The sequence below is a fragment of the Leucoraja erinacea genome, chromosome 32 (genome assembly GCF_028641065.1).
Source record: "Leucoraja erinacea ecotype New England chromosome 32, Leri_hhj_1, whole genome shotgun sequence".
Classification (NCBI taxonomy): Eukaryota; Metazoa; Chordata; class Chondrichthyes; order Rajiformes; family Rajidae; genus Leucoraja; species Leucoraja erinaceus.
In genome coordinates, this window is record NC_073408.1 from 18725878 (window position 1) to 18739407 (window position 13530).

A 13530-nucleotide genomic window follows, 5' to 3' on the forward strand; every position below is an offset into this window, starting at 1 on the left:
TAATTGGCCTCTGTAAATAGCCCCTGGTATGTAGGGAGTGGATGAGAAAATGCAAAAACTTGGAACCAGTATGAACAGGTTGGCATTTGGCTGTTCTTCCTGTGACCTCGTGGGTTTCCTTTGGGTGCTCTGGCATCCGCCAACATCCCAAAGACGTGCGGGTCTGTAGGTTAATAGGTCTCTGTTAGTGGGGGGCACCATCTTGGGGCACGGTTGCCTAGCCAGCAGCTGTCTGTCTTTTTCACTCTTTTCCTTAATTTTTAGTGAGTTTTGTGTTTTGTTTTTAGGAGGTCTAGAATTTTTTTATGTGGGGGGGGGGGGGGGGGGATGGGGGAAACTACTTTCTAGGTCTCTACTTGGTCAGAGAGGCAGCTTTTCTCCGGGCTGCACCGTCGGCCCGTCCTCGCAGCCTACCAGCGGGCTTGGAGCGGCGTTTTCCGGTGGGACCGCCCAGCACCTTTGGCTTCAGTGGCAGCACAGCGTTGGAGCGCTACCACTGAGCGGAGCGGGCGATGCCTTGCCTGGGTCGCTGCACTGGAGCTCCGGTGAGCTGAGACCGCCGAGAATAACATCGCGGAGCTGCGGGTCTGTGGAGCGGGCAGCTGCGGGTGGCGGCGCTGTCTTTAACACCGGGAGCCTGGGATCTCTCGATGAGATCGCCAGTGGTGGAGCTCCAACTGTCGCGGCCTTGTCGGCTTCGGAAGCCGCGGTCTCCGGTAAGGAAGCGGCCATTCCAGGCGTCCCAACCCGCTGTGAGGACTCTCCCGACGCCGGAGCAACAACACCCCGTGAGAACGGCCTGGAACATCGGGCCTTCGTAGAGGCAACTGTGGAGGCCTCAATAGGCCCGACTATGGTTGAACTGGGGTTGGGGACTGGACATTGTGCCTTCCCTCATAATGGAAACCATTGTGGGGGGATGTTTTTATGTTAAAGATTCTTATTGTTCCGTTTCCAAGATGGTTGCCGGAAGGGAGAGCGAACGCTGGGGCGATTAGCTGCCGCTGTTGTCTCTTTGAATTGTGTATTGTTGATGTCTTTACTATTTATTTATTTATTTAAATTGTTTTGTTTCATTCCGCTTACATGTTTTGCAATCTGTTTACTAAATTTTGTACGGTGTCCTTGAGAGTCCTTGAAAGGTGCCCATAAGTATAATGTATTACTTATTATTATTATTCTGTAAATTGCCTCCAGTGTGAGGAGTGGATGTCAAAGTGGAGGAACATGGAATTGGTGTGAACTGCTAATCCAGGTGTCGGCAACCTACGGCCCACGGGCCGGATCTGGCCCGTAACCCAAAATCATCTGGGGTTCGAGCTGATCTGGGAACTGCAGCTTGTCCCACCCGGGGCACTCAGGCAACCTGGGTGCTACAGCTATTCCCAGGGCACGCAGGAGACCTGGGCGCTACCGCTAGTCCCGGGGCATGCGAGCCGGCCTGAGAACTGCAGCCAGTCGCAGGGCAAGCGAGGGACCTGCGAACTGCAGAAAACTAATTGAAAAACACGTGAAAACTAATGCGAAAAACACCAAGTGTCACACTATGGTGATAGATGTGGCCCACCATCCGTTCACAGACATGGCCCCTGGCCCCTATGCAGAATAAGGTTGCCGACCTGCGCTAATCAATGGTTGGCAAAGACCCAGTGGGCCGAAAGGCCTGTTTCCATGCTGTATCTTTCAATCAATCAACCAAACTTAACGTGGATAATGAAGTATTCTGGGCACAGTCATAGGATCATAAGTGATAGGAGTAGAATTAGGCCTTTCAGCTTATCAAATGTACTCTGCCATTCAATCGTGCTGATCTAACCCCATTCTCCTGCCTTCTCCCCATAACCTCTGGCACCTGTACTTATCAAGAATCTATCTACAGCACCTCTGCCTTAAAAATATCCACTGACTTGGCCTCCACAGCCTTCTGTGGCAAATAATTCCACAGATTCACCACTGACTAAAGAAACTTCCCCTCATCTCCTTCTTAAAAGAACATCCTTTAATTCTGAGGCTATGACCTCTAATCCTAGACTCTCCCACTAGTGGAAACATCCTCGCCACATCCACGCTATCCAAGCCTTTTACTATTCTGTATGTTTCAATGAGACCTCTCCCTCATTCTTCTAAACTCCAGCGAGTACAGGCCCAGTGCCAGCTGTCTAACGGTGAGCTAAGATGCTAAATAAATGCCAATTGTTTCAAAGCTGGTGATACGATGGCTGCACTTTCAGGTCCACCAGAGGATGAATAACTCCTGTTCCCTGCACTATTTTTAAACTGAATGCAAAGGTGTGTGTGGGCTGAGAGGTGACCCAGCAACCAGGAACTTGCCCAATTTCTGTTCCGCTCCAGGAGTCTGTTTAGCCTGTGAAAGATTCTGCAAACATGGCCATTTCAAAATGGTGAGTTTCAAATTCCAATACCGACCTCTGAGCTGAGAGTGGGTGTTGCAAGAGCCTGGAAATTGTCAGCTGAACAGCTGAAGAAATAATGAGAGGTGCCAGGACATACGTGGGTATATGGAATGTGCTGCTGCAGGAGGTAGCTGAGGCAGAAATATTATCAACATTCAAAAGACATTTGGACAGGCACATGGAAAGGAAAGGTTTAGTGGGGTATGGGCCAAACGTGGGCAGGTGGGACAAGTGTAGATGGGGAATCTTGGCTAGCATGGGCAAGTTGGGCCAAAGGGCCAATTTCCGTGCTGTATGACTCTATGACACGTTGGTTATTACAGTTTAGTTTGTTGTCACGTGTACCGAGGTACAGCGAAAAAATGTTGTTGCGTGCGATCCAGTCAGCAGAAAGACAATATATGATTACAATCAAGCCATTTACAGTGTATAGATACGTGATTAGGGAATAACCTTCAGTGCAAGGTAAAGCCAGAGTTTAAGAAGATCATAGTTTAAGTAAGAAGGTGTAGGCGGTCACAGTGGCGCAGCGGTAGAGTTGCTGCCTTACAGCGAACGCAGCGCTGGAGACCCGCGTTCGATCCTGACTACGAGTGCTTGTCTGCACAGAGTTTGTACCTTCTCCCCGTGACCTGCGTGGGTTTTCTCCGAGATCTTCGGTTTCCTCCCACACTCCAAAGATGTACAGGTTTGTAGGTTAATTGGCTTGTTAAATGTAAAAATTGTTCCCAGTGGGTGTGGGATGGTTAATGCGCGGGGATCGCTGGTCGGTGCGGGCCCGGTGGATCGAAGGGCCTGCTTCCACTTTGCATCTCTAAACTAAACTAAAAATGTCGCTGTAGGAGTAGAGATTTTAGAGTGTTGAGCGATTGTAATATGTGATTATAGATCTGCTTCTGTGGCAAGCACGCAAATAGTCGCCTGGGTTGGGCATCATCACGGTACGTTCACCAACAGGTGATCTGTCTCATGATCATCAGCCAGGTCAGCACTGTCGGGTGCTGCTTGAAGATGATAAAATGATGTTGTTAGTGCAAGTTTATAATGGGCTAAAGAATGCAACAGCAGTTGCCTACAATCATGGGAAACCAACATACGAACAATCCAAGTGTCCAAGATGCCACTTTTCTCTTTACCAAGACTCTGTAAATTGACGTTACGGTGTAAAGCTGTGACAGTGGCCATTGCGTGGCATGGTGGCGCAGTGCTAAAGTTGCTGTTTTACAGCGCCAAAGACCCAGGTTCAATCCTGACTATGGGTGCTGTCTGTATGGAGTTTGTACGTTCGCCCTGTGAATGCGCGGGCTAACTCTGGTTGCTCCGGTTTCCTCCCGCTTTCCATTTTGTACCTTAATTGCTTCGATAAAATAGTGTAGGATAGTGCTAGTGTAAGGTAATCGCTGGTCAACACAGACTCAGTGGGCAGAAGGGCCTGTTTCCACACTGTATCTCAAAACTAAACTAAACCTGCTATACCTCTTTCATACCGAGGAACGCAAGTGCCTAGTGGACAAGTCATGGTCAACTTGGTCGTCAAAGTTTGTCCGGGCATGAGTATGGAAGAAGATGGTTTTTTACAGTGTTTACAGGCTTTGAAGGCAACGACAGATAAAACATGCCCCTCTCCAATAAGGGCAACTTCCCAGCCTCATCATCATCTCCCACAGATGGGCAGTGGCCGACTCACCCCTTACAGACCCAGAATACCCATCCTGGCAACAACATTACTCATTGGGTTGGTCCAGCTACGATGTGGTGCCTTTGAAGACATTCTGCAACAGGGGTCCTCGCAGAAGAACATGGCTTTGCCCCAAAGTCCCCGACTCTCCCTGAGACCCGCTACATCTTCAACACTTCCAATATAGTGCAGGCAGTGTAGCAGCCTCTCAGGTAGATGCTACTGAAGGCACTCCTAGTCTGTGCACTAGGACTTGGACAGTACTCGCAGCCAGTGTTAACATTAGCCACTCAAGTCTTTCAATTTCAACAGAGTATCCTTTTAAATAATAAATCAAAATGGGATCACGGTGCACTGTATGCCCAGCTAGTGTATTGATGAAGTTGTTTGGAACCTAAACTGGTTCAAATGCATTACAGTATAACCAATATACTGCATGCATTACACAATAAATGAAGTGACTGTCGAGTCCTGGAAAATTGGGAAACCATCCAGCCAAGCACTCACCCCAATTTTACAATTGGTAGACTGCATATAGAAATGATTGCAAAATTGGGTATGATCAAAATTGGATTTAGTTTAGTGCAGGGATGCAGCGTGAAAATAAATACTTCAGCCCACAGAGTCCACGCCGACCACCAAACTCCCGTTCACACTAGTTCTATGTTAAAACTGTTTTGCATCCTTATACACGAGAGCCAATTTACAGAACCTGCAAACTTGCACATCTTTGGAGTGTGGGAGGGAACCAGAGCACCCGGACAAAACCCACGTGGTCACATGGAGAATTTACAATCTGCACACAGACTGCGGCAGTAGTCAGGATCATTCTTGGGCCTTTGGTGCTGTGAGGCAGCAGCTCTACTGCTGTACCACTGAGCCACCCCAATTGAATATTACTTTTAAAAGATCAACACTAGACCCTCCTCCAGACTTTCTTTCCCTCTCTATAAATATCAAGCCAAGGTTTTGCTCAATGTTTCAGTATTGGAATTTAAAACTCACCATTTTGAAATGGTCATGTATGCATCATCTTTCGCACGCTAAACGGACTCAGGGAGTGGTGCATCAAGCAGGGAAATTGCATTAATGCCACTCTCTCAGCGCAAGTTGTGAAGCCTGCTTCACTTTTGCATCATACCTCTTTTTAATGGGACCCTCTTGGCAAAAATAAACATATGGTACCGTGACAGGGAACAACCAAAATAAATAAGATCATAGATAGACACAAAGTGCCGGAGTAACTCAGCGGATCAAGCGGCATCTCTGGAGAAAAAAGGATGGGTGTCGTTTCGGGTCAGGACCCTTCTTCGGACTGAAAGTAGAGGGGAGGGAACAGCCAAAACAAAGCAGAGCCTGCAACAGATGATCAAGGAAGGGAGGAGCCTATGATGGCCTGTTGCTGTCTTGGGAAGAGGTGATAACAAAGGGATACGTGGATGCAGACAGTGGAACTAGTAGGATGACTAGGGTGGGGGAGGGAGGGAATACAAGGGTAATTTGAAATTAGAGAAATCAACGTTAATAGCGCTAAATAATACCGTTTGTGCTGTTATTCTCCTCACTGTTGGGAGGTCAGCTGGTTTGCTTACAGCCCCAGTGAATTCAAACTGGTCTCAACCATTTACCCTGCATACACTCATTCTACGCACAGTGATCTTAGCACCAATTTTTAAAACTTTTTTTAATATTGTTTCATTCATATTGAAAGTGATAAGTACAGTTAGATTTACACTCAGAATGGAAAAAAAACATATTGTCAATACTAGGTGTTCAGAGAAAAATAACGTTTTAAGTATGCCACGTGAACCTTCTCTATCCAATCACTTTATACACTTGAATTGTTTTATACGATGACCAGCAATGGGCAAGGGACGATGGACAAAGAGTTGCCTTTACTGAGCTTGGTCACCAGTGGTTTAGGCCTGCTGGTGCAGTATGTTGTTCTGCTTGCCGCTCCACGTCAGCTTTCAGACGCAATTTTATTTAAATACATCGGTTAGATTAATTAGTAAAGAGATAAATTAAAAGCTGATGCATACTTGTGGGTTTCAGACACCCCAAGAACAACAGCCTGGCTTTGAGTTTAAATCCCCATCTCCCCCCCCCCCCCCCCCCCCCCCCCCCCCCCCCCCCCCCCCCCTCCCTTCCCCTGCTAACCCCTCTCCCCCATCCAACTTCTGCTGCCTTTCTATACAATCTACAAGTCGATGTTTAGCCATTCTTCAATCACAGGTTACTAACATCAGGCTGTACACGTTTTCAATGAGCAATAATCGCGCCTCGGGTAAACCTCATCGGTTACTTTCCCGCTTCAGCACAAAGCTGCTGTCTGTTCCGTTGCTCGATCCTCGATTTTCAAGGGATGGGAAGTTTGGATAAATCTTCCCAACACTTCATGGTTCCACCCTAATGAGTTTCCTAAAGAGGCTACGCCGACTACACATGGAACCATGCAGCACCTGGAGATGTGCAGCTCTGTCCAGATTGAATTGTAGATGACTGCGTAGAGCACCCAGGATGCCAGTAACCAAATGCCCGCAACCCGTGCACGTCCTTTACTACCTCATGGATCTGGCTCCTTAGATTTCTGTATGTACATGGATGGGCCACGTCCACAGGGTATTCAGTCATGCTCTTTCTCAAACTTTAACCATGGTGAGACCATCGGCATCCACTGGCAAGTTCAACAGTCCAACTTTTTCCACCTTCTTCCTCACGGCAAAGCTCTTGTGCACCGGAGCTCCGACTGTTGCAAAGGACACGTGTACTGCACTGAGAGTAGGGTTCACCTGCATATCCAGCCCGGAGGTGTATACATCTACAAAACACAAACCAGTCAATGAATGAATGAATGGAACATTATTGTCAAATGTACTTGGGTACAGTGAAATGCTTTGTTTCCATACAACCTTTGGCACTGAACAGTGCTATCTACTGCCTGCTACCTCCCACTCCCTCCCTGTCTTTCTTCCTTTCAAGCACCACCCCCCTCACCCCCCCCAGGCATTCCCCTTCGATCCATTCATTCTTGGCAACCCTTGTCAACCCTGCCAAGTTCCCCATCGTTCTCGGCGGCCCATTAGTCAGTTGGAGTTCATTTCAATGATGAATGACTCTTCCGATCCTCCTACCGAAAGCAACAACAGGATTGCATTTCCCTCTTCTTAACTTAACTATCTAGCTTTGCTTGGATCACAATCCCATTGATTGGAATAGTCTCCCATTACCTTGCCCTGTGTAATTCACAAATGTCTGAATGAGCAGCCTCACAGTTCCGTGCACTGTTTTCCAGCTAAGACATTAAAGGGGCTGTCCCACTTGGGCGACCCAATCCGCGAGTTCTGGCGAGTTTGCCCTTGTCTCATACTCGCAGCATGGTCGACATGAGGTCGTAGGAGGTCTTTGTAACTCTCCTTCATGCTCGAGAGTAGTCCCCGTGTACTCGAGGCCTCAGCTAGGTCACGACGTATTTTTCAACATGTTGAAAAATGTCCACGAGTAGAAAAAGGGCGCCATGGAAAAAAAATGATACTTTTTTTACTCGTAGGTTTAATCGTAGTAGGACATAGTAGGTCGGCATGTTAGTCGTAGATAGTTGAGGGTAGTTGAAGGTAGTTGAAGATACTCATAGATAGTCTTCATCATAGTCGAAGGGAGGTCGAAGGAGGTAGTCTTCACTCCCCACTATTCGGTGTCCAATTTTCCCGAAGTTAGTCGTGGCTAGTAGAAGCTAGTCTTCTACATAGTCGAAGGAGGTCTTCAACATGACATTTTTTCAATCTCTCCTAAACTCGCCAATTAGGTCACCAAAGTGGGACAGCCCCTTCAGGCATAGCCTCATCTGTTCGCATTGGAAGCTTCAGCTGACAACACTTCAAAAGTTTAAATTGGCTGTGAAGTTGGAATAACCTGTGGTCATAAAAGTTGCTATTTGGATGCAATTTATTTCCTGCTTCCTTATTATTACAATCCTTATAAAGGGCAACACAGTGTAACTTACTTTGCAGCTATCCATTGTATTTCTAAAGCAAAAATCAATATTGCATTTGCTATAATCTTTTACCCTGCTCATAACCCATTTAATATTAGTGAAATGTCCTCTCCGTGAATCAGAAATCAATAAACACTGTTCGAGATGAGTTATCTGAATCAAGCCTTTGTTACAAATCTGCACAGTGTAATTAGTCCATCGTACTTCAAGTGAAACAAGTTCTACACACAGTCGCCTATCTACATTGTTTTATGATTTCATCAACTTGCAATCTTGGCTTGTTTAATAAAAGATGATAATCTCTAAAAACTCTGTCGGAATTGTATAAGCATTCTAGGCAGAATTATCTTCTTCAACAGCCAGGTGGCGCTGCTGGTAATGTTGCTGCCTCACAGCACCAGAGACCCATGTTCAATCCTGACCAGACCTTGGCTGCTGCCTGTGTGGAGTTTGCACATTTTCCCTGTGACCGTGTGAGTTTATTCCGGGTACTCCGGTTTCTTCCCAGATCCCCAAGATTAAGATTAATTGACTTCTGTAAATTGCCCCTAGAGTGTAGGGAATGGATACAAAAGTGGGATAACATAGAAATAGCGTGAATGGTCTGCGTGGGTCACATGTCATAGGTGCAGAATTAGTCCACTCGGCCCATCTAGTCTGCTCTGCCATTCAGTCATGGCTGATCTATCTTTCCCTCTCAATCCCATTCTCCTGCCTTCCCCCATAACCTTTGGCGCCCGTACTAATCAAGTACCTGCCAATCTCTACTTTAGCAATGTCTATCTTGTCATATTGGATCTTTACCAAGAGGCATCAAACTCACACTGGCCGACCAGTGCATAATATCACAGCAAAGAAAGGATGAGGAGAAAACCAAAGATGGATGGTTGCTATGGTATCACAATTATTTTTTTACTATAAATCTACCTCTATAAAACTTGCCGCTAATAACTGGGGGGGGGGGGGGGGAGGGGAGAGTGGGGGGGGGAGGAGTGGGGGGGGGGGGGGGGGGGGAGGAGGTGTGTGGTGAAGATCCCTTTGATCTACACTTGCCTCCCCACTGACAGAACATTATTATTGAAGGAGTATCATGCAATGAAGGGATATGAGCTGAGAATGGTTAATACAGATAAATACACAGTGAAGTCTAACCAGGGCAGGACCTTCACAGTGAATGGCAGGGCCCTGGGGAGTATTGGAGAGCAGAGGATCTAGGAGTCCAGGTACATAGTTCCCTGAAAGTGACATCACAGGTAGATAAGATGGTCAAGAAGGCTTTCGGTACATTGGCCTTCATCAGTCTGGGTATTGACTATGTGTAAGAAGGAACTGCAGATGCTGGTTTAAACCGAAGACAGACACAAAAAGCCAGAGTAACTCAGCGGGCCAGGCAGCATCTCTGGAGACGTTTCGTGTTGAGACTCTTCTTCAGACTGAAGAAGGGTCTCGACCCTTTGAGATGGAAGTAAACAAGGTTACGTATTCTCCACCATAAACCCCTGACCCATGCCAGAATGGCAGCCCAGCAATCTACAAGTTTGGAATTCTTTCTAAGTCCCCGCTCAATGAATGGATCTCGACTTTAAGCAGCACAATGCTTGTACCAGTGGTGCACTTGTCCAGCTGTTGTTGGTCGGATGGATTCCTGAAGGGTTTGTTGGGATCTTTTCCAAGAGCTATTGGGTTCCTCCTTGCAACTTCCACCTTCTGTGCGATTTTCTCTTCTATTTCATCTGCCCAAGACAGATTCCAATCCCAAATCGGAGCCGGGTCAGATTCCGGATACACACTCATGACCTCTGATCCTGAACCCTCTGGATTGTAGGACACATTGTCAGGGAAGGTGGTCGGCAGAAAGGAGGTTGAAGAGAGAGCTAGAATTGGAGAAACAAATGGATTAGAATCAAGCAACACCATTTTACAGCATGGAACATGCTCAACATCACTGAAAACGAATGCATTCAACCAGTTCATTTAGTTTATTAATGTCACGCGTACCGACGTACAGCAAAAAGCTTTTTCGTCGCATGCTACCCTGGCCGCGGGAAGACCATACATGATCACAATCAGCCATTCACAGTGTACAGGTACAGGATAAAGGGAATAACATTTAGTGCAAGATAAAGTCCAGTAAAGTCCGATTAAAGATAGCTCGAATGTCTCCAATAAGGTAGATGGCAGGTCAGGCCCACTCTCTAGTTAGTGATAGGATGGTTCAGTTGCCTGGTAACAGCAAGAAAGAAACAGTCCCTGAATCTGGAGGTGTGCGTTTTCAAACTTGTGTACCTCTTTCTGATGGGAGAGGGGAGAAGGGGGGAGTGGCTGGGGTGAGACTGGTCCAAGAGCTGCAAACAGTCGACCAAGGGCAGACCATCAGACTTAAATACCCGGAAGACATTAAAATAGAGGTGATAGGTGAGAATCTAATCACAGAGGCCAAAGGTTGACAATATGAATGGCATAAGAGACACATGGAGTAGAGACAAGGGAAGAGAATTATCATTGAGGGCTTATTTCTGCTCACTTACTCCTGGAAAAATACCTGTGCCTAGGAAGTTGGTGTAGACGCACGCACACGCACACACACGCACACACACGCACATAGCGGCTGAGGGTACGTATAGGAGGGGAAGTGCATGGAGCAAAAGGAGCATTGTGGGGGGAAACAAAAGACATGGGCAAGGGAAGGGTGTGGAGACAAAGGAACGCAGAGGGAGTGCTTTACCAAGGCAGTTTCAGAAGGATGATGTCTCATGAGAACTGGGTATTTAATAGGGAACAAGGATTTTAGGCTGGATCAGAAATTTAGCTCCTAAACATCATGATTTATTGGGTATTTGTAAAATCCATTTAAATTGGGGTCAGGGTTAAATTGGGATCAGAGCAGCACAGTGGCACTGCTGGTAGAGATGCTGACATCAGGTGCTGACATCAGATGCTGCCCAGGTGGAGTTTGCACGGTCTCCCTGTGTCCACGTGGGTTTCCTCTTGGTGCTCCAGTTTCCTCCCACATCCCACAGGTTTGTCAGTTAATTGGCCTTTGTAAATGGCCCCATGGTTGAAGGATTCAGAAAGTGGGATCACATAGAACTAGTTTAAAGGTATGATCGATGGTCGGTGTGGACTCTGTGGGCTGAAGGGCCTGCTTCCATGCTGTATCTTTCAAAATCAATCTATCCCACATCACAGAGATGTTTGGGTTTTTGGATTAATTGGACTCTGTAAATTGCCCTTATGTGAGTTGGTGAAAAAGTGGGATGAAATAGGACTAGTGTGAGTGGGTGATCGATGATCGGCATGGACTCAGAGGGCCAAAAGGCCTGCTTCCAAGCTGTATCTCTAAATTAAATACATTTAAACTGCTGACTCAGCTGCAATAGGGAACCTAGCCTACGTTGCTCCATATGGCAGTGTATTCCTTGGGGAAGGACCTTTGCTCAGTAAGCCATTGAGGAACGTTCTCTCCACAATCAATGCCATTTTAATCATAAACCAATGCGTGTAAACTAGACAGGGCAGCTTGAAGCACGCACAACTCCTGTGAGGATTGTATCATCACTTTGCTCAAGCATAGAGCGGAGCGAGACCTGGGCAGACGGGATACAGAGAGCAGATTTAATTAATTGGACCACTATCTGTTGCCTAATCAGCATTTCCATGGCGCATGCTCGGAACAAAGCTTAATGTAGCTGTAAATATCCCATTCTGAGCGGCACAAAATGACCAATAAACCCTGACCCCAATTTAAATGCATCTTACAATGGCCCAGTAAATGGGAAGACAAGCAATCCAATAAAATAGGACATTTACGTTTCATTTAATCTTTGTACTGCTGCACTCGGAAAACAGGCCTGATGCAAAGGTCAAAAGAATAGGTTTATCATCGTGACATGCATACCATCCAGTCCATTTGTAAAGACCCGGTGCTGTGGTACAGTGGTGTAGCAGTAGGCTTGCTGCCTAAAATAATGCCCCTGTCCCACTTAGGAAACCTGAACGGAAACCTCTGGAGACTTTGCGCCCCACCCAAGTATTCTGTGCGGTTCCCGGAGGTTTTTGTCACGTCTCCCTACCTGCTTCCACTACCTGCAACCTCCAGCAACCACCTGCAACCTCTGGGAACCGCGCAGAAACCTTGGGTGGGGCACAAAGATTCCGTTCAGGTTTCCTAAGTGGGACAGAGGCATTACAGCGCTTGCAGACCCAGGTTCGATCCCGTCTACGGGTGCCGTCTCTACGTAGTTTGTACGTTCCCCCCCGTGACCAAGGATTTTCTCCGAGATCTTTGGTTTCCTTCCACATTCCAAAAACTACAGGTTTGGCTTTTTATAAATGTAAATTGTCCCGAGTATTTGGAGGATAGTGTTAATATGCGGGGATCGCTGGTCGGCGCGGATTAAATGAGCCAAAGGGCCTGTTTCCGCGCTGTATCTTTAAACTACACAAAATTACAAACTTCAAAGCAGCCTCAAAAGGGTCAGTAACAAAAATGTGGGGTGCAAGGAAGGTGTGGGGTGGGGTGTGGATGGGGAGGTATGTGGGTGTGGGTGGGGGAGAAGACCACTGTGTCTCTGTGAAGACTGTGCTGAGAATTCTTCCTGTCAGTAATTCTGTATCTGTATGCCTTCGAAGGCTCGATTGTCATCATGTATTGTCTTTCCTCTGACTGGTTAGCACGCAACAAAAGCTTTTCACTGTCCCTCTGTACACACAACACTAAACTAAACCAAGCTAAACTAATTCAGGTTTGAAATTCCGTCATGTGTCTATCCACATCTCCATTGAGAAACCAATCAAGTTCACCCATACCTCTAGAAACAGTTGCAATCGTTCACTACTCAAAAGACCCATGGTGTTATAAAGTTAAAATCTTACCCCAGACACCCAGTGATACAAGATGTAGAAACAAGGAACAGCAGATGCTGGTTTACACTAAAAGACACAAGGCACTGCTGTAACTCGACGGGTCAGGAAGCATCCCTGGAGAACATGGATAGGTGACGTTTCGGTTTGGGACCCTTCTTCAGAAATGTCCCGACCCAAAATATCACTTATCCACTTTCACCAGAGATGCTGCCTGACCCGTTGAGTGACCCAAGGATACAACCTTATCATTTCCATGCAACACTAAGCAATGTGAAACATTAGATGAAGATACAAAACAGCTCAGTATTTTATTTGAAATGGAGATCTGGAACCATGGTCAATAGTTTTACCTAAACCAAATTAAGTTTAGTTTAGTTTAGACGTTAGAGATACAGCACGGAAATCGGCTCATCAGCCCACTGAGTCCGCACGGACCAGAAATCACCCCATACACTACGCACTAGGAGCTATTTACAATTCACAGAAGCCAATTAAGCTACAAACATGTACGTCTTTGGAGTGTGGGAGGAAACCGGAGCACCCAGAGAATCTCCACACAGTCACAGGTACAACGTAGA

At 46.7% G+C, this 13530-nt stretch overlaps 1 protein-coding gene across 3 annotated transcripts in view; it reads right to left on the reverse strand.

The window, feature by feature from the left end:
- Nucleotides 1-6243: 6243 nt before the first annotated feature.
- Nucleotides 6244-13530, reverse strand: part of robo4 (roundabout, axon guidance receptor, homolog 4 (Drosophila)) — a 96378-nt gene continuing 89091 nt past the window's right edge. For all 3 annotated transcript variants that reach the window (XM_055660833.1, XM_055660831.1, XM_055660832.1), the window contains 2 exons: nucleotides 9691-9960; nucleotides 6244-6913 (listed from right to left, as the gene is read on the reverse strand). In XM_055660833.1, the coding sequence (XP_055516808.1) occupies nucleotides 6735-6913; nucleotides 9691-9960 (449 nt within the window). In that variant the 3' untranslated portion in view covers nucleotides 6244-6734. The remainder of the gene's footprint in view (nucleotides 6914-9690; nucleotides 9961-13530) is intronic.